The following is a 19,754-nucleotide window of genomic DNA, read 5'->3' as shown; positions in this document are numbered from 1 at the left end:
AATCGAAGCGATCATCATGATATTCAAGATGGCACGCCGATATTGTGCTTTCATATCGAAATGTAAGACTGGACAACAAAGGGCTTGTTAGCGCGAGTAAGTTCGAACAGTACGCTCTCGGTAGCATTGCCTTCCGAAATTGGCGAGTAAATACGACTTCGAGTGTCTTTTTTTTTTTCTCTTTTTTCTTTTGAGCTTTGAAAAAAAATTACCCAATAAAGAAGAGGTGCCTTGTAGCTTGTGTCACAGTGCAGTGGCAGCGAATGCTGTTTGTGCAACAATGCGAACACTGAGGGAAAATGAATTCACGACTGCATAGCAGTACACCGATAGCAGACGACGCGGAAGGCACCGCTTCCGGAAGCACTTATCAACTCCGCCACCAGCGGTGCAGTTATAGTCTTTTATCAGGAAGCAACACAAGATAGCAGAATACAAAGCACCTTAGAACTGACCAATCTAAGCTGGAAAAAGGCATAAAAAATATTCCTAAAAACACATCTATAGGGATAGATGGAATTCCGATCAAGCTGATTAATGAACTTGGTACTAGAAGTAAAGAAACGTTGTTAAAAGCTTTGGAAACAGTCATAACGAATAAGCAAATTCCGGACAGCTGCCGGCAGAGTAAAATGAATTTGATTTATAAAGATAAAGAAAGGCTGCACATAAAATTCTACAGGCCGATTACCATAATATGTACAGGTTGGCCATGCAGGCGGTGAAATTAAAGGTGCAAGCATTTCAATTGTCCGATTTCCATAATATTGATACGTGGCAAGAAGGTTAGTTCGAGAACGCAATGGCTGATGACTTGAGTGAATGTTCGTGTAGGCGCCAACCTTTGGGTAGTACCAGCTACTGTTGCTACAGCTTCGTCTTCCTTTCGCGTCACTACTGTTTATCGTCGTCTTTTTCAACATCCAGCGATGCAGGCCATATATGTAATATTACCCCCCCCCCCCCCCCCCCCCCCCCGAAAAGCACAGTCCCGGTGCGCATTCTGTCGAACTACTGCAGGTGTAGTACGGCTTCATTCGGGCGACATGAACGATCTCGGTACGTGGCATAGCGGACTGTTGCGGCGGATGCACAGGGATGCACAATATATAGCACATAATATTTCCTTTACGCAAGTGACTAAATAGACTAACTTGCAGAGGTGATAATCATGCAAAGGCATTGCACGCTCTGCAGGGCTTCTGTGGCAACAAACTGTCGAATCATATCAAAGAGCAAGGATACACTGAAATGACCGTTGGCTTGCTTCGTACGTGTGACATCACGCACCCCTCATTTCCTCATCCTCGTATGCCTTTTCTTTCGCTTTACCTTCGCTTGGTTTTGCTCTCTTTGTATTGCCCATTGCTGTCCTTGACAAAAGTTGTGAACAGCGCCTCCCATCTGCACACTTTACATAACCAGTGAAGGCCGCATTTTTCTGTCAGTATAGGAAACTTCATTATGAGTTACATCCCTGATGCATGTACCCCGGTCGCTGTAGACGTGAATAAAGTGTTAAATTGGGCGTGTTGGTTCATGTCTTGCGTGTTGGTGCACTGACACTACACCAGCTAACAACAGCGGCACGCCGACATGAGAAGCGCCTTTCTCGTCAGCGATGGCAGGACTTGTGCGCATCTCTAAACGCAACGTCTACTACTCGATCAATATGGCGCACATCCAGGTCCATGGAAACCGGCAGGCGTTCAAAGGACCCCGCAGGCAATGCCTGTCTAGCATCTGGACAGTCTCCAAGCCAGTTTGCATCAGTGGTGGTCAGGAATTTATTTCCGGATTTCGACCACATTCCACCTTCGTTCATCAGCCCGAATAATCTCCCGTCAGAAGCGGGCTCACCTCCAAGCAAAGAGGACCTTGAAGGTATTGAAAAACATTTCACAATGGCCGAGTTTATTGCAACTATTGACCAAACGCACGCGCAAAGCTTCGGGGCCGGATGGCCTGACATACGAAGTGCTTAAAAATATTGACCAACCAGATTTAGAGTGGCTGCTTGAGGCCCTGAATACAATTTGGACCTCTGGAAATGTCCCGACCCCTTGGAAACATGCTGAGGTGGTGCCAATCCCTAAGCCCAAGAAGCCTCTCACTAAGTTAAGCAACTTCGTCCAATAGCGCTTACATCCACACTTTTCAAGCTACTAGAACGCATGTTAGCTATGCGCCTGTCATGGTGGCTTCAAAGATACAACTGGTACCATCCAGCTCAGATTGGCTTTCGCCCTCATTTGGCACTGAAGATGAGTTGGAACACCTTTCAAGTCTGGTACTATTAGGAGGACGTTCCCGCAAAATCCGGACCATTCTAACAATGGACGTCCACAAGGCCTACGACAGTGTCAGCCACTCAGCGATTCTATCCATTCTACTCTGGCTACGTTTCCCACCCAGAGTATGTAACTTTGTAAGACCATTCTTAGAAGACCGTTCTATTTACATCAGGATTGGTAGAGAACGTGTTGGACACTTCAGCGTAAAGAGGGCTGTGCCTCAAGGATCCGTACTGGCACCAATACTATTTAACATGGCGCTCCTACCTTTGGCCTGGCAACTAGCAACCATTCCGGATATATTGTTACATATATGCCCTGCGTCGCTGGATCTTGACGAAGGGGACGATCAACAGTAGTGACGCGAAAGGAAGACGAATCTGGAGCAACGGTAGCTGTTACTACGAGAAGGTTGGTGCCTACCCGAACATTCACTTAAGTTATCAGCCGTTGCGTTCTCGAGCTAACCTTCTTGCTACGTGTCAATATTTTATCTGATGTATGCAGACGACGTCACAGTATGGTCACTACACCCGGATCTAAGCCACCAAAAATTAAGCCTTCAGACTGCTCTTGACAAGACATCTGAGTGGTGCGCGAAAATTGGCCTAGCCCTCTCAGTAGAAAAGACAAACTTTGTCTATCACAAATCGATGGGGTAGACGCAGGCTTTTACAAGCACCATTACACCTGTCATTGAACGGGCATCTGCTCACTACCACTTCGTCGATGCGAGTCCTGGGTGTCGAACTGGATAGTTCTGGTTCAGCAGCGCCATTGGTTCGATCTGCACGACAGAAGGCCGCTAGTACACTGCACCAATTTCGGCGCATAGCCCAGAAAACAGGCGGTGCTTGCAGCAACATGCCTCGAACATTAGTGCGTTCTGTATTACAGCCTCAGCTTGTCTATCAAGTCCCATTTCAACGTCTCACATTAAAAGATTGGGACCGCTTGGAAGCAGTCAATAGAGGGGCGTGGGTGCTGCGTTAACGTCTGCTGTAAAATCTTCCTGGGTCAGCCAGACTGCTCCCATAAACTGCCCTTTCTCTCCAGCCCCTGCTATGGAGGCCACACTAGACCACTTCCTAACAACTTGTCCTGGTCTTCGCGTGGCCCGCAAGCACACCTTAGAAGCCACTCTTACCATCCTACCAGACCGCCCGACACAGGGGTATGGACACATGGCCCACACCACCGAGAGCTGTTGGCATTCATTGCTGCCATAGGCCTGTATCAATATATTTAAACCCTTATGCCGAAGGGCGAACTTGCGCAAAAAAAAAGTACATGCCATGAACAAATATAAAACAGCGCAAAGAGACAAGGAAGAGGCGAGACGACAAGGACGGCTCTGATCCCAGTTCCAGTTTGTGCTCCAGTTCCAACGTCCCAGTTTGTGCTCTGGGTGGCGAAGACAAACTGAGATAAATCTACCGGCTGGCAGTATGTGAAAGTTTCACATAGTCAGGTTTTTTCTTGATCAGACAATTTTTTTTTTTTCACAAAGCCAAGATGTGAACCCAGGCGCAACCGCCATGTCGGCATGAAATTGGGAAAAGGCGGGCATAGCTCATTTTTATTAGGAAAAACTAACAAGAAATAGGCAGCCCGACAGGCTTTCTTTCCAGTTTTGCTTCCAACCTCAATTCACGTTGATTTCTACCAGCTTTATCTCTTCCTAGAAATTCCATTGCCTAATCTACCTACGTGGCTCTGCTGCTCCCTGCTAATTTTTTGTTCCCTCCTGATACGTTGCCTTCTCATAAGGGACCATTCGATTGTTTCCCTTTGCATTACATGCCTGCCCATGCTCACTTCTTTGAGTTTACATACAAGATATTGTCACGTAGTGGTGACAAGGCCGTAGACACCAAAAGAAGACGCAGGGTTGATAGTACTGAAATTAACTCTTTATTGGACTGACTTTCGCCCGCAAAAGAACTAAGCAACTCGGCGGTGGCGATAGCAACAAACGTGCTCGTCGATCATCGAACTGAGAATACCCGTCGCACTCGTCATACGCTGCTCAGAACCATCTAGATAACGTCGCAAACTGTTACTAGCACAACCAGGAACGCTGTAGAAACATACGCGAGTGGTCGGAATCTTCGAGGTAGATCTTGGAGCATCTTGCGCGACAAAGAAATGATTAAGGTATGCCTCGCGACATCGAGAATTAACAAACAAAGAATACAGAATTGATATGCTTGCCAGAATCAGAGTGATAAGGCCGCATGCCGGCGCCTGCTAAGAAACAACAAATACAGGTTTGAAGGCTTCGCGGCAATATCATTAACTCGCGTTTTTTTTTTACTGACCCGCCCTGCCATCTTCGTGTCCCTTGCCTTATCTCTATATGAAAAAGAACTGAACAAGGGTAAATGGGGTACGCCTCAGGTCGCAGATGAGCCAACGTTTCGACAAGTGGACTTGTCTTCGTCTGGACCCAGACGAAGACAAGTCCACTTGTCGAAACGTTGGCTCATCTGCGAATGAGGCGTACACCATTTAATTTATTCAGTTCTTCTTCATACCGTGCAAACCATCTTTTTCCTTTCGTTCTACCTGTTACCTTATGCCTATGATTTTCTTCACCATAGCTCTCCGGTGCCTATAATTTTATTTCAGTCGTTTTGGTTATATTCATAATTTTATACTTTTTGTTGTGGTGTTCTTTTAGTCCGATAATTTTGAACAATCCTAAAGGTTGCGCTAGCAAGCTTCAGTTCGTGTAATTCATGCCATTCATCACACGTGACTTTTTTCGGGGCTCCTTCTGCTTTCATGTCCTGTTCCTGCTTCAAATATAAACTCACCTGCATTATTGAGCAGCAGTGCTTGTGCATTTGTTCATCTAAGATACCCTAAGAGGCCTATATAGTGAATATTGATTAAGGGGTCCAACTTCAAAAAACAAAAAACCACATATGACTCATACAAGGTAGCAAGAAAGAAATCTGCAGAAAACAAAAAGAAGATAATATAACGTCTCGCAGCATAATCTGCGCACATGAAAGAACTCACGAAAGACTTAACAGTTTGTGACAGGCACAATTACATAAGAAGGTTTGCAAAGTTGAACGGCTAGGCGCGATGCGGATAAACTGGCAGCAAGTGCCTCATTATAATACTTTTGAACCTGAATTAATTTTGTAGCTTTTATATCCATGCTACAGTGTTCTGGTTGTAAGGAGAATGGTAAGGATGGCTCAGAAGAATGGGCATATTATTGATGAGTATATAAATTACTAATATTCTGATAAATTTCAGGGGAATTGGGTAAAAGCTTTTAGGAGACACCGTTGTTTTTCATTCATTCAATTATGGTAGAGAAATCGCTTTGATGTGCACGCTAAATTAAGAAAGCGAATTTTTTCTGAGGGCGACCAAATGTTGTATTCTAATATACCGATGCGCGTAGGCAAGCTCCGAAAAATACTTTAAGAATACCCATGTCCTCGCGTTGCTTTGGCACAGATGGCGACGACTCGTGCCTGTTGTGGTAATTTGTGGAAGAGGTGCTCACCAGGATATTCGCAGAATGAGATCATTCATATAAAATTGTCATCAATGAAATAAAAGTAGGAATTGACATTTATAGCTCGCATAAATCAGTTTCTATTAAGTCTAGTAAAAACTCGTTTCTACATCAGTGCACCAATCATTACGACATAAGTCCACATTTCAGGGCAAAGGCTTCCTCAAGGCAATTAATTTTGTGGCAAATTATGTAGGTAGCAAAGTGCAGAAATTTAGGTTGCCAACGATAGGCTACCGCATTGCAGCGTGTGAATTGTTTTGACGTGTCAGCTGTACTATTTCAGTCTTTTTTGAATTATCTGTTCCTCAGCCTTCGCCAAGTTATGGCAAAATACTAAAACTGTTGTGTTACACACACACACACGTATATATATATATATATATATATATATATATATATATATATATATATATATATATATATATATATATATATATATATATATATATATATATTTTTCTACTTTGTGTTTAATTATCTTTCCCCTAAACAGATTACATTTATAATTTCTGTGCATATCCAAGTAAACATTTAAAAAAAAAGACATAAAGTACCATCTCCAACGCTTTCCTTGGCCTCGCCGACTGTTGGCTCCTTTCCTTCATGTATTATAACGAGTACCCTCATTTCCCCTTAAGTGATCTGCTTATATATATGTATATATATATATATATATATATATATATATATATATATATATATATATATATATATATATATATATATATATAGTGACATTTTGTGAGCTCGGGATTTCAGTATTCATTTAAACTGCGCGAACACGAACTCGCCCAACAGAGTATCTTGGTAAGCCATCGGGATTTCAGATTGTCACAGCAGTGCCAGTTTACAAACCAAACTGAGGTTATTCCCTTTTAGACCTTTAGCGCAGGCGCCCTTTTAAGTCCACACGCTGTGTTGTGCAACACAGGTGAAGGCGCCGAGCCAAGCGAAAGCGCAACCTTCCAAGTCGCAGCAGCAGCCGCTGCCACCGCCGCCGCTTCCCACTAAGAAGGGCTCGGTGCTGTCCGCCAGCACGCCAGCACCCGTCCCTTCAGCTCCCCCGGCGAGGTTCGTCAAAAAAGGGTAAGTGCGCTCCTATTTTTCTCCGGTGCCTGCACCGTTCGATGTGGCAAAGGAGCTTCCCGCGCTCGGGATATGCGCCCGCGTGGTGTAATACCATCTTATTCTGCCTGACAGCTCTTATAAGCTGTTCTGCGAAGCTCGTACACATGTTCAAAGTTTCAACGTGCGAAGTATTAGACCACCTGCGCCTGTATCTACGAATAGGGTCAGCACCATCAGCGATACCGTTGTGCATGCGTGAAAAGCCGTTGAGGAACGTAAACCATGACCGCCAACGCATGGAACGAACGCCGTTTATTCAATGATGCACACATAAATATACAAGTACATAACTGCAGCCCCGTGGTGGTGCTCACATTGAAACAGAAACAAGAACTACCTGTACAACATATTTCCTTCCTTTATTTTAAGGTTATAAATTATTAGGTTTGCAGGTATGTCATCATCTCAACAATTTTATGCTCTTAAACGCACATTCACATATAAACCAATGAAGGTACACAACGGATTACAAGGTTATCCCATGGTCTGCTCACCCAGTGTCCACTCTACACGTAGCCATATCAGTCAAGCGGTCATTTTTTACGAGGTGACAAAACACCTCGCGAATGCTCCGGCGTCATGAGGCGTGTCCGAAGAATGGACTGGTCCGAGCACTCCTGGGGCGTCAGAAGAAGCCCCATGCTGACTGTGACCTCTCTCACTGGGGTTCCGCGACTGAAGCGCCTCTGGAGCCCTCTACAGCTTGGACGCATTCCATACCTTGCCATCGCCGAGACGAAAAGTCGATCGCCTATGTTTCTTTTTTTCCGTGCGGGGACCCGTGAAAAAGAAGTCTCCCTTGAAGGATGTGGCTGGCTTCTTCCCCCGCACGAAGTCCCCAACTTTCACAGTAGTAACTATAGTGAACTAGAATACTTTCTAGTGGCGCGAACGGAAGGAAAATGGGCGCCTCTTGCACTCCGGACGCCACTGACCGCCGCTGGTGGCGCTGCAGTTACGTTTACTAGGACCGTGTGCGCGTCCGCAAAGGGAAGTCAAGGCTTGGCGCGCCGCACATTCTTGCGATTTCGCCCTCGAACTTTCAGTTCTGCCTTCCATCACAGCAACTAAGACATCTCAGCCCTTCAAAAGCACCATGCGATGTTCGAAATGGCCAGGAAAAAGACCAACTCGCACTGTTTTGCTCCGAGATGCCGAAGCGCGGCTATCCGCATGCTCCAGTCACCTTTGTTTGCTGCTCCGAGGGACAATAAACATCGCACAAAGTGGAAACGAAGCTTGTGAAGGCAGGAGAAGCCTCTCACAGAAACATTGGCAGTGTGTGAGCATGATTTCAAGCCGCATCTCATCCTGCTGCGTGACTACGCATATATATGATCAACGGCAGAAGTGAGGATATACCGCGTGAAAAGCCATCACTGGCACCTGATGCGGTGCCTATACACTCTTGCCGGGTTGTCCGGCATATATTACCGTCAAACCCGTGAAGCCAAGGCTGGATGTGGGCAATATTGATATTACAGAGAGTTGTGCTCAGTGCAGATTCTTGCTATTAAGCCGGTGGCACCAAACGATAGCCGACATATTTTATACCGCGTGTCCAAGTTAACTTCAGCCAAGGGTTAAAAATAAACCATTTAAGATAGGCCAGAGAAACCACTTGCTGACAGCCACCTGGCGCACCAGGTTTGATCAAAAGGAAGACTTCGGGGGAAGAAAGCTTCGACTGTTTGCGTGATCTCGAATACTACCACTGGTCAATGAAGCAGACAGCTCAGATTAAATTAAATTCAATTCCGCGTAGTCATAGTATATCGTTGGATCTCTAGCTGGCATATTTATTTAATCATTTAATCATCCTTCATATCATACCCTACTGATGCCGTAAGACAATAAATATCGATAAAAAAAACGGTGCAGGCAATTTTTCAATTTGCAATTCTAATTTAGTAAGTATTGCGTTCAAATAAATGTGATTTGCAAAGTTGGGGAGGACCTTCTGAAACCCCCATTTCATTTATTCCCGATAAAGAAAACCTCACTTGCATAGTTTTTCCCACCTCTATAGAAAGGCCGTGAAATAAAAAAAAAAAATCACGTGACTGACGCATTCATGCGCTACGATATTGTTTTGCTCCCAACCGTGCATGGTTTGAGTGACAGAAATTAGCTTCCGCCGTGACTCAACAGCCCAGTCTCAGTGCTATACAGGGTGATAATTTTTGTATTTCGCGGGCTTTCTTTAGAGCTTGGAAAAACGATGAGGCTTTCTTTATCGGAAATAAATGGAATGGAGGTTTTAGAAGGCGCTCTCAAATTCTGCAAACACAGTTATTGTCTAAAGGCAATAGTTAGTCAATTAAAAAAATAATTACTAATTACTTAGCTTCAAAATAAAACATTGCCTGGGGTGAGCCAGTTGGCTGGCAGCTGTATACAATTGTGGTCTCTCTAACCTACCTCAAATCCTACCTCAAATCCTACCTCAAACTAACTTTGAGGAAGGCTTTAATCTTTTTCTGAAAAGAAAAAGATGTCACATGTATTAAATTTGGCTAATTTTACTAATTTTAAGGACAACAGAGGCCTTTTGTACCCTTGAAGAGATACCAGTTTGTGGCTGACCTTGAGAATGTGTTTACAACCTGCTTCAGTCTAAATTCAAGCAGACAGCTTGTACACAGTATATGCTACTGGCCAAGCAAACCTGCTAACTTGGGTGCTCTGACCACTGTCAAATTGGTGCAGCTGAAATCACTGCTTAAGTACCCGCATGCACTTTTTCACAAAATGCATTAACCAGCGCAATGTCAAGCTTCAAAGCACCTGAAGATGAGCAGATGGATGCTCTTAGGACTGTTTGTGTAGTCAATAATTTCACAAAACAACTCATTGTTAGGACTGTTTGTGTAGTCAATAATTTCACAAAACAACTCATTGTTGATGGCTTATGTCCCATGCAAATAAAATAAAACAGCAGTGGAGAAGCCTTGGGAAGTACCTAAATAAAACTTCTCTGCCCTCCTCATGTATGTATTTTTGGCATATATGTTATGCATATGAGATGATGAAAGGATTTTAATTAGCACCTGGCTTACAGCGATGGTTTATAGTAGATATTGCTGCTGTGAACAGAGAATAATGGTAACACCACAGAATATCTCCGGAGAACTCGTTTCAAAAAACTTTTTTTTTTTTGACCACTATCTGTCAAAAAACAACATCCTGAAGTGAACAAAAGAGAATATCCACAGAATATCGTCGGATGGCTCGTTTAAAAAACAGTTTTTTTTTTTTTCGTGACCACTTTCTGTCATTAAACAACACCCTGAAACTGCTCCTCACTTTTCCATTTGGTAAATTTCCTAATGCTACGCAGATCTCACGCTAAAGTCAGTATTTCCTGGTTACCAGTGCATACCGAACAGCGCAGTTTACTATCCATCCTTATTTGGCTAAAGGAAAGTTACTGCGACGCGCGAGGCTGAACAGAGATGTGAGAATCCGTGCATGCGCACAGTGCCTGGCCACTCTGCTACCAGTCTGCTGCTGACAGTTGAGTTTTCTCTTTAATAAAGCGGGCTCTGCGGGGCTCAGAAAGTTACAAAAGTACAGAACTCATCCCGCATGAGCCGTAGCAGACGCCTGCGAAATAAGAGCGCTTTCGCACTAGTGCAGCCGTGAAAAAAACAGTAATTTCGAATGAAAAGCCAAACTTCTGACGTAGGTGGAGGTCTACATAAATCAGCACAGAGAAAAATAAGCACTTATTACTATATATACGAGCAAAAGTATCGATACTATGTCGCACTATTGCAAGAAAGCATTGAAAAGTTGATTAGAAGGTGTTGCAGTTGCGCCACCTGGCGGCGTCAATGAGAAACGGCGTGCCCCAGCGGCGTCGTTCGCGCCACTAGAAAGTATTCTAGTTCACTATAGTAGTAACTTTCGCAGACCAGCGACTGTCCGTTACTTTTGGCTGTACTGCTGTTGCTTCTTCACCCGTTCGCGCAGGCGCCCTAGCTCCGAGTCTGGGTAGCTGAAAAAGACAGGTGACGGGTATCCGACATCATAATTAGTCTCGCTCTTAGTACGCGTCCGTGGAGCAGTAATGCAGGGCTAAACCCCGTATTAGCGTGTGGCGTGTGGCGTGTACATTCCCACGTACTCCTTGACGAAGCGGACGCTGCTCTAACGCTGCCACTTGAACATACGACTAGAAACTCTGTTGAACCGTTCAACTTCCCCGTTCGCTTGCGGATAATACAAGAAAAAAATGCAGAAGGCGGTTTCTACAGTCTTTTAGGAACTGCTCAAACTCTTTAGATTTGAACTGTGGCCCATTGTTGCACACAAAGAATAGACCCGCATAGGCTCGACGACAATGCCTAAATTGGGCACGAACTTGGCGTAATATTCCACTAACCCAAGGAAGAATCGAAGACCAGCAGCAGCACCATGAGCAGGGATGCTTTTGATAGATTCTACTTTTTCCGGTTGTGAAGTGATGCCATCGGGAGTAACTTTGCGGCCCAGGAATAAAGCTCATTTGTGCAAAACACACACTTGCCATTTAGCTTGAACACTGCTTCTTTTATGCGCGTTTGAACCGTCGCAAGGTTTACCCAGTGGTCTTTTTCACTCTTTCCAAAAACAACGATGTCGTCGATGTAAAACAAGACACCCGAGCATCCTGAAGAATTTGCGACATCATGCGTTGAAAGGCCGAGGGGGCGGAATCTAACCCAAAGCATACGCGCTTAAAGCGATGAAGTCCGCCATGTGTTACAAAAGCTGTTAAGTCACAGCTTTCTGGGTGTAGCAAAACTTGATGGTAAGCAGATATCAAACCTAACTTGGAAAGTTGGTTTGCACCCTTAAGGCTAAGCAGAAGTTCTTTGGTATGCGGAAGCGGAAAATTGCCATTCATGACGGCCTTGTTGGCTTCTCGAAGGTCGACACGCAGGCTTATCCCTCCATCTTTTTTCTTTACCACGATAACAGAGAAAACCCATTTTGGGGCGTTGACGCGCTCAGATATATCCGTCTCTTCCGACCGACGAAGTTCTTCAGAGACCAAAGGTCGCAATGACAGAGGTAGGCGGCGAAGCTTAGAAGCAATGAGTTGGACGGGTGGATACGTTTTGACCATGTGCACAAAATTATTTGCCAGACCAATGCCCTTTTCAAAGAGACAATGGAACTCTTCTAAGTACTTGATTAGTAACGCATGAGATGGAGGCTATTTTTCTTTCTGAGCCTTGTTCTAGGCTACCAGCTGCAGTGGCAATTGTCTGTAGGCAACGAAGGGGTGAGCCATCAATTCGTAGAATAAAAGCCTTATAATCGCATCGATACCGATAAGCGAAGTGCCCCGATGCACGACAAAAACAAAATGTATGCTGTACGAGCCATTTACGTAACCTCCGAGGCAAAACAGCCATGTACCGGTATGGGCCGTCTTGAATAGTCCAATAACTTAACTAGTGGTTCAGTACAGTGAGCTTTTCTGGCGAAATGCTTGTTGAAGAAGCTATAAGACATTATGGAAACTGCGGATCCCGGGTCAACCAAGAATGTCAAGCTGGTGTTTCCTACTAAGGCAACAATGTGAATACCAGACTGAGTGGACGCGGCCACTACCAGAATTTTTGAAATGTCATTACGTTCTTCACTGTACAGTTCTCGAACAGATGCAACGCGTCGATCTTTGTTACACACTGACTTGAATTGACCGCAGCAATGCAGCGTTTCCCATTAGGCGGGCAGTGGAAAGACACTGCTTAGAACCAAAACGAAAGTAATGGAAAGGGGCCTTCCTCTTAGTAGCAGCATGCTGTACACTTGTAGACGCAAATTCTTGGACGTCTTGCGTTGTCTGTTCTTGCTGAGTAGCCAAAAGCGCAGCACGTAAAAAAGAAAGACTCGAGCCATCGAGCAACAGATGCTCACGGATATGTTGCGAAGAGATGCTGCCCACGGCCTGTATTATCAAACGTACAGATGCCCTCCAGGTGACAAAGCTACTTAGACGCGTTAGTAGTAGCCCGGAAATCTGCCAGAACATACACAGTCTAGCGGCTCGCATACCAAATCCAATTCATATTGAATCGACCCCGCGTGACCTTTTAAGTGCTCAAAGCCAAGTGGATTCTGCGACCCGCCTTTCAAACTCAACCTCATAAAATTGGACAATGCCACCCTGCTTTTAACAAGAAAGGAGCACCTCCGACGCCGTACACGTGATCTTATACCTCCGTGTACGGTAAGCCTCCCCCGCGGTCTAACCCGTGCAGAGGAGGTGGCGCTTCGGAGGATTAGAGTTGGGGTGGCCCTAACACCAGCAGTGATCCGAAAGTGGCCACAATTTCGTTATTTATATCCACACCCTGGGTGCCCCATCTGCAAGTCTAGAAATATAGAAGCTGACATCCATCACCTACTGTGGGATTGTCCAGCGTTGAAGCCAACGCGGATCCGGCAGCTGGCCTCTCCCCCCATAATCCGCAGTCATATGCTGTTTGGACACTGGGACCGCATCATCGTTCATTCCTCGATTTCATTGCATTAGCCAACCTTTTTTCATTTATTTGACCACACCCTTCATCCATCATAACATTCCTTTTACGTCCAGAGGCAATAAACTTCGCCAAAAAAAAAATGCCTTTCACGAAGCGATCACGGAGCGCATGCTTCGGTGAACCAACAAGCGGCTTCATGCTCACGCAGTGCAACAACATACTCGCTGATAGATTCACCTGGCCACGTTTGGTGGGGTTCTACTACGATACTGGCTTGTGCGGTGAAATTGTTCCCCAAAGCTGCAGCCGACCGTTATACGGCGAAGGTATGGCCTTTGTCTGCTCTGACAGCAATACTGTGCTTGCCCCCTGACTATCTGAAGGTAAATCCCTAGCGATAACATCCCGCCGGGGTGGAACAGTGGTTACAGCGCTCTGCCTCGGCGGCCGCTTTTCAATGCAGACGAAAAGCAAGGTGTCCGTGTGCTGTGCGATGTCAGTGCACGTTAAAGTACTCCAGGTGTCCGAAATTTCCGGAATCCTTCACTATGTCGTCTCTCATAGCCTGAGTCGCTTTGGGAATTAAAAACCCCCATACCAAACCATATATATATAATAATAACTGTAGCCCCTTGGCGGTGTTCACATTGAATTAGAAATAAGAACTATGTATAGAGCAGAGACGCCCGCGCATATCGCTCGCACCGATTTTACGTCGTTCATACGAAGACCAGCAAGGCGTTTTGAATTACGCGTTTCGCTGAGAATGGACCAACGAGGTGGAGACAGGAGTCAGCATGTTACCGCGTGTGTTAAGTCAATGCCTACGAGCTGCACAGCGCATACGCATTTTCTCCGACGATGCGAGTAGCAGTGCTACTACACTAAACATTTTGCTGGGTGTCCTGCGGTACCGGGCGTTTGTCAAGCGCAAGTCACTTCATAAGCGGAGCGCTGTCGCCAGCGCCACAGCGAAGATGGCCGAGTGCTCTCTCGGGCCAGCAAGAATGCGCTAAGGTTTTCCCTTTCCACTCTCTCCTTTGTTACCTAGCCCTCGCGGGGAGCAAGAGGCAAAGTAAACAACCGAGCTGTGTTGGGCGGTGACAATATCGTAGGTGGGGCGCAGTGCCGGTCCCTAACCTTTAATTTCCTCTTTCCGGTCGGTTTATGAGTCGATAGGGAAACATCGGAGAACATTTGCAATGTCAAGTGTCTCTGGTGCCACGTAAACAAGATAAAATAATTTGCACACGATTACACTACTTCCTAATGCGAAATTTGAGCGCAGCTCATCAGTTGTTTTACGTTTTCGATAGATTGAGGCAAAGATGTCGAGCAAGAATGTGATTACTATTACAGACAACTTTTTTTACGAAAAAAGCTCTGTGGTAGGAGAAATTAAGAGAGCAATTAAGTTATCGGGAGGTTGCAGAAGGCAGCGCGTGAGCCCATAGGAACGTTGCGCAGCGAGGAGATAGCAGCGACTGACTGATGCCGGGGTGCGTGCCAATGAATTCCTTCACATTCTTTCTTATTTAGTTCTGCTGACTTTTCAGGCAAAAAAAAAAAAATGCTGCGTATACAGCGATATCAAGAAAACACCTTTCGGTTTTGTCGAGATAGATTCGTTATCCGCAACTTGCAGCAGCATACGACAAATGTACATGCTTGCTGTGTTGGTCTGTGCGGCGACACGCCGATCCCCTTAAATCATCGTGCGCATAGGCACCACGCATCGTAGCAGCCTAAAACAATATGGATGGTTCCCTCGGGCAGTTTTTAGAAAAAGCGCTCCCTTCATAATAGCGCGGGCGCTTCGCTGAGCGCTGCCTGCGACAGCTTAGCCAATCGACCGCTAGATGGAGCCACGAACTCCACGCGCAGAGGCTTCAGCTTAGTTTTCGGCTCTCATCGAGCGACTCTCATTTTGCGCACTGCGCAAGTTCGTCTCTCCCAAACGCGTCTTCTTTTGTATATTTGGTAATTGCTGTTGACAACAAACAGGCGGTGACACTGGGAGGAACGGTTCATTGCTGAAATGGGCAGAGCTTGCAGGGGACGACCTTGACCGCTTATAAGACCGCTTTATTTTTTGCAGAGGTGCTTTCTGGGTCCGCTACTGTTCTCATTGGAACAAAAAAAGGGGAAGGGAGGGAGGGAAGGGAGAATATGACAGCTTGATATGTAAAGGCATTTTGTCTCTTTTTTCCTTTCGTCCAATTGATTTGTAACTTTCAATACCTCAGTCAGAGTAGAAAACTGGGCAGGTTGGTAGCTTGGTAAGTAGTAGAGCACTTGGTCTGTCTTTCTCCGTATCTGTCCTCGTCCCTGTGGTGCCACAACATGAATTTCAATACCTCGTTCTCTGATACACCAATCGCAAACATAAACTTACTCCAATAATTCCTAGTTAATCTCCCCCACATGGCGATAAAGACACCATCTGTGCCTCCCGCCTCAAGCCACATCACAACATATCCAGTACTCTACCTGTACAGCCAATTAACCAATAACGCCTGTAAGACGGATTCAAACAGCTAGAGCCAAGGAAAAGCTGTGTGGCTCGTCGTGTAGCCGTATCGCTGTGCAAAGAAATCCGGCAAGCAGTGAACATGTGAATAACGTTACGAAAGCTTCTTATAATAATTAACATTACAATCTAATTAAACATTATTTCGGTGTTAAAAAGTAACAAGCGTATTTTACGTATATTGGTAAACATTAGACCAACGCTAAAATTAGATGCTCTGCCATTCGTGTATTCCGCATACTATTTCAGCCTTCAAATCGTCAGTAATAAGAACATTGCGAGAACAAATATTTTAATCTTCAAATGACAACCGTAAAATAGCGTTGTGAATGTTTTCAAGAACTGTTTCTAAGAACTTGTTCTCGGTTGGTGTCGTAATCATGTTTTATAATTGACAGAACCTTGCAGCCCATTACCTCAGATGAATACAAATTGCATACGCAGCCCAGAAGAAAATCATACAACTTCGCGTCTTGCTCACCTACTTTTATCATCGATGACACGTTTCGTAGAACCATTGCTGACAATGCTATTGAACCCACGCTATTGAGTGAATATGATTGTATAAACTGAGTGTAGCTATTGCACTACGCGTCGCCTTCACTAATCCGTGGTTATTGCAAGGTGTTCACTGATTACATGTTCATTTGCAATTTCCGGGTGCTGCGTGTAAATGTTACATTACCGTTTTAGCAAAAATTACATATACTTCTTTAATTGTTCAAATAAGTTTAGGAATATCTTATAACAAGCCTTATCTCCTATGTTTCACAAGCACGAGAAAAAAAGAAAAAAGAAAACGAACTAGCGGACACTAAGGGAAATGGCGCCACTTGTTCTGAGTAAACATATATTTTCTGACTTTTTCTGGACGTATTGCTACGGGAAATACGTTAGTATGGAGAAAAACAAGCATTGATCGGTGCCAAATTTGGATTTAAAATTCTTCCTGTCGGCCGATTTAAACTCCTAAGGTAATCGATGAGCGCAAACACTAGATGAATCACAGAGTAGAAGCAAGGACAGGAGCTACACTAACTACTTTATTCTCAGAAACAACGGATATATAGACTTCAGGCCACCATTGAGCAATCAAACAAGAAAAACGACATGCCACCAGGCCCGCGTTAACCAAGTAGAGAGCACGGAACCTTATACTCGGCTTCGTGCAGAAAAATGCAAGTGTAGCTAATGCAGTATTCCGCTTTTTCCTTGGTATGATATGCTTGAAGTTCCAACCGCACGCGTTCATTTTCGCTTCTGCCAAGATTCTGAGTCTCATCAAATTGCGGTGCACATTTGGAAGCAACAATATGAGACGTGCGATGAACACCTTTGTGATCTTTGTTCTTAATATTTAAAGCATGCTCCCTGCCAATCCAGCGGCCTGTCAAGATTCTGTGTTCGTAAATTGTAGGTGGGTCGAATGCAGCACGCCCATTAAGCAAAATAATATATATATATATATATATATATATATATATATATATATATATATATATATATATATATATATATATATATATATATATATATATATATATATTGTTACGAAGGGGGTAAGACGTCGGAGCGCTGAACTACAAGACGATAGGGTAGGGAGCTCAGCTGGTCAACGGCAGCGCGTCCGGCACGAGAGTCCTTTTGCAACGTCTTTCTCCTTCACTTGTCTTCTAAACTTCATCTTCTTCCGTACTGTTACATTTTCCCCCTTTGCAGACGAAGCCCCCCGGGCGAGGTAGTTATTCGTTTCCACGAGAGTGACACGGCTTCATCCGGGCGACATGGGCAACTTCAGTTCTGACTGAACGACGACCACTTGCTGTCATACGTGCTATTTGGTAGTTCACTTCACTGACGCGTTCAAGCACAACGTAAGGGCCAGCGTAATGCGCCAACATTTTCTGCGCTAAACCACGCTTTCGGAGAGGTCGCCAAAGCCACACTAAATCTCCAGGGGCGTAAGACACATGGTTATGCCGGCTGTCGTACCGAGCTTTTGAACGCTCTTGAGAAGCGAGAATTCGCAAACGGGCGAGACGGCGAGCTTCTTCGGCTCGACAAAGAGTTTCCGCAATGCACGGTTCATCATAGACGGAGTAAGGAAGAATGGTATCTAGACAATACCGAGGAGGACGGGCATATAGCAGGAAGAACGGGCTGTAGCCAGTAGTCTCATGGGTTGCGGTGTTGAATGCAAACGTTATAAATGGCAGTATAGTATCCCAATTCTTGTGGTCAGATGCGATGTACATAGATAGCATGTTCGTGAGTGTGCGGTTTGTGCGCTCCGTCAAGCCGTTGGTTTGAGGGTGATATGGTGTGGAATGCCTAAAATGCGACGCACACAAACGAAGAAGCTCTTCCACAACGTCTGCCATAAACTGGCGACCTCGGTCACTGATGATCACTCGCGGAGGTCCATGGCGGAGGATCACAGAACGGAGCAAGAACAGGGACACGTGGTGAGCGGTGGCTGAAGGAAGAGCTGCCGTTTCGCAGTAGCGGGTGAGGTAGTCGGCACAAACCACGATCCAACGATTTCCGTCGTATGACTTCGGGAAGGGACCCATAAGGTCGATTCCGATTTTCTCAAATGCGCCGCGTGGTGGAGTCACAGGATGCAGCAGGCCCTGTGGCGTGGACGTAGGGCGTTTGTGTCGTTGGCACTCAGTGCAGCTCGCCACATATCGCTCAGTTGTCTGGCGCATCTTTGGCCAATAAAACCGTTCGCGGGCACGATGGAGCGTTCTTGCAGAGCCCAGGTGACCGGAAGTGGGGTCGTCGTGCATGGCGCGTAAGATGCATGAGCGGTAGATCTCGGGAACCACAAGCAGAAAATTTGTACCGGTGCTTGAGTAAGCCTTTTTGTACAAAAGGCCATCACGGAGACAAAATGGGCTGGAAGCAGTGGAATCCCGCGCCTCCGCAAGCAGGGGCTCGAGGCTTATGTCGGTCTCTTGCGCAGTCCGCAGAGCCGAGGCGTCGGGAAACTCAGGCACGACGGAGGCGATGTAATGATCGAAATCACCAGAGTCACATTCGGTCGTAGGAAGAGGAAGGCGTGAAAGACAGTCTGCATCGGCGTGTTTGCGGCCACTCTTGTACGAAACAGTGAAGTCGTACTCTTGCAGACGAAGGGCCCAGCGTGCCAGACGACCGGATGGATCACGAAGGTTGACAAGCCAACACAGGGCATGATGGTCCGTCACAACCGTGAAATGGCGTCCATATAGGTAGCACCGAAACCGCTGAACAGCGAAAACTACAGCGAGACACTCCTGCTCCGTAACAGTGTAGTTACGCTCAGGTTTGCTGAGGGAACGGCTTGCATACGCAATTACATGCTCGCCTGTTGTCGAACGTTGCACAAGCACAGCGCCAACACCAATCCCACTTGCATCAGTGTGGACTTCAGTCGGAGCGGAGGGGTTGAAGTGCCGTAGTATGGGATGTGACGTTAGCAGAAACTTTAGTTGGCGGAAAGACGCGTCGCAATCTGAGGTCCAGTCGAAAGGGACGTCCTTTTGTAGAAGGGATGTCAGAGGGTAGGCGACGTCGGCAAACCTTGGAATGAATCGTCGAAAGTAGGAACACAGGCCCAGAAAACTGCGGAGCTCCTTTTGAGTCTGTGGTCGTTGGAACGCTGCAACTGCTGCAGTCTTCTGTGGATCTGGCCGAACTCCATCGCGGTCGACGAGATGCCCGAGTACCAGCGCTTGACGTTCACCAAAACGGCACTTTTTAGAATTCAGGACAAGGCCAGCCTTCTGTAG

The 19,754-nt window shown here is 45.7% G+C and overlaps 1 protein-coding gene across 1 annotated transcript in view; it reads left to right on the top strand.

The window, feature by feature from the left end:
- Positions 1-19,754, top strand: part of LOC146187335 (cell adhesion molecule Dscam1-like) — a 668,136-nt gene that overhangs the window by 396,937 nt on the left and 251,445 nt on the right. Inside the window, exon 42 of the mRNA XM_084607643.1 lies at positions 6,770-6,924. Coding sequence (XP_084463769.1) covers positions 6,770-6,924 — 155 coding nt within the window. The remainder of the gene's footprint in view (positions 1-6,769; positions 6,925-19,754) is intronic.

Source organism: Amblyomma maculatum, chromosome 6 (assembly GCF_055883805.1).
Source record: "Amblyomma maculatum isolate TAMU_Amacu chromosome 6, ASM5588380v1, whole genome shotgun sequence".
Lineage (NCBI taxonomy): Eukaryota > Metazoa > Arthropoda > Arachnida > Ixodida > Ixodidae > Amblyomma > Amblyomma maculatum.
Note: the sequence above shows the minus strand (reverse complement) of the source record. Positions and strands in the feature narration are given on the sequence as shown.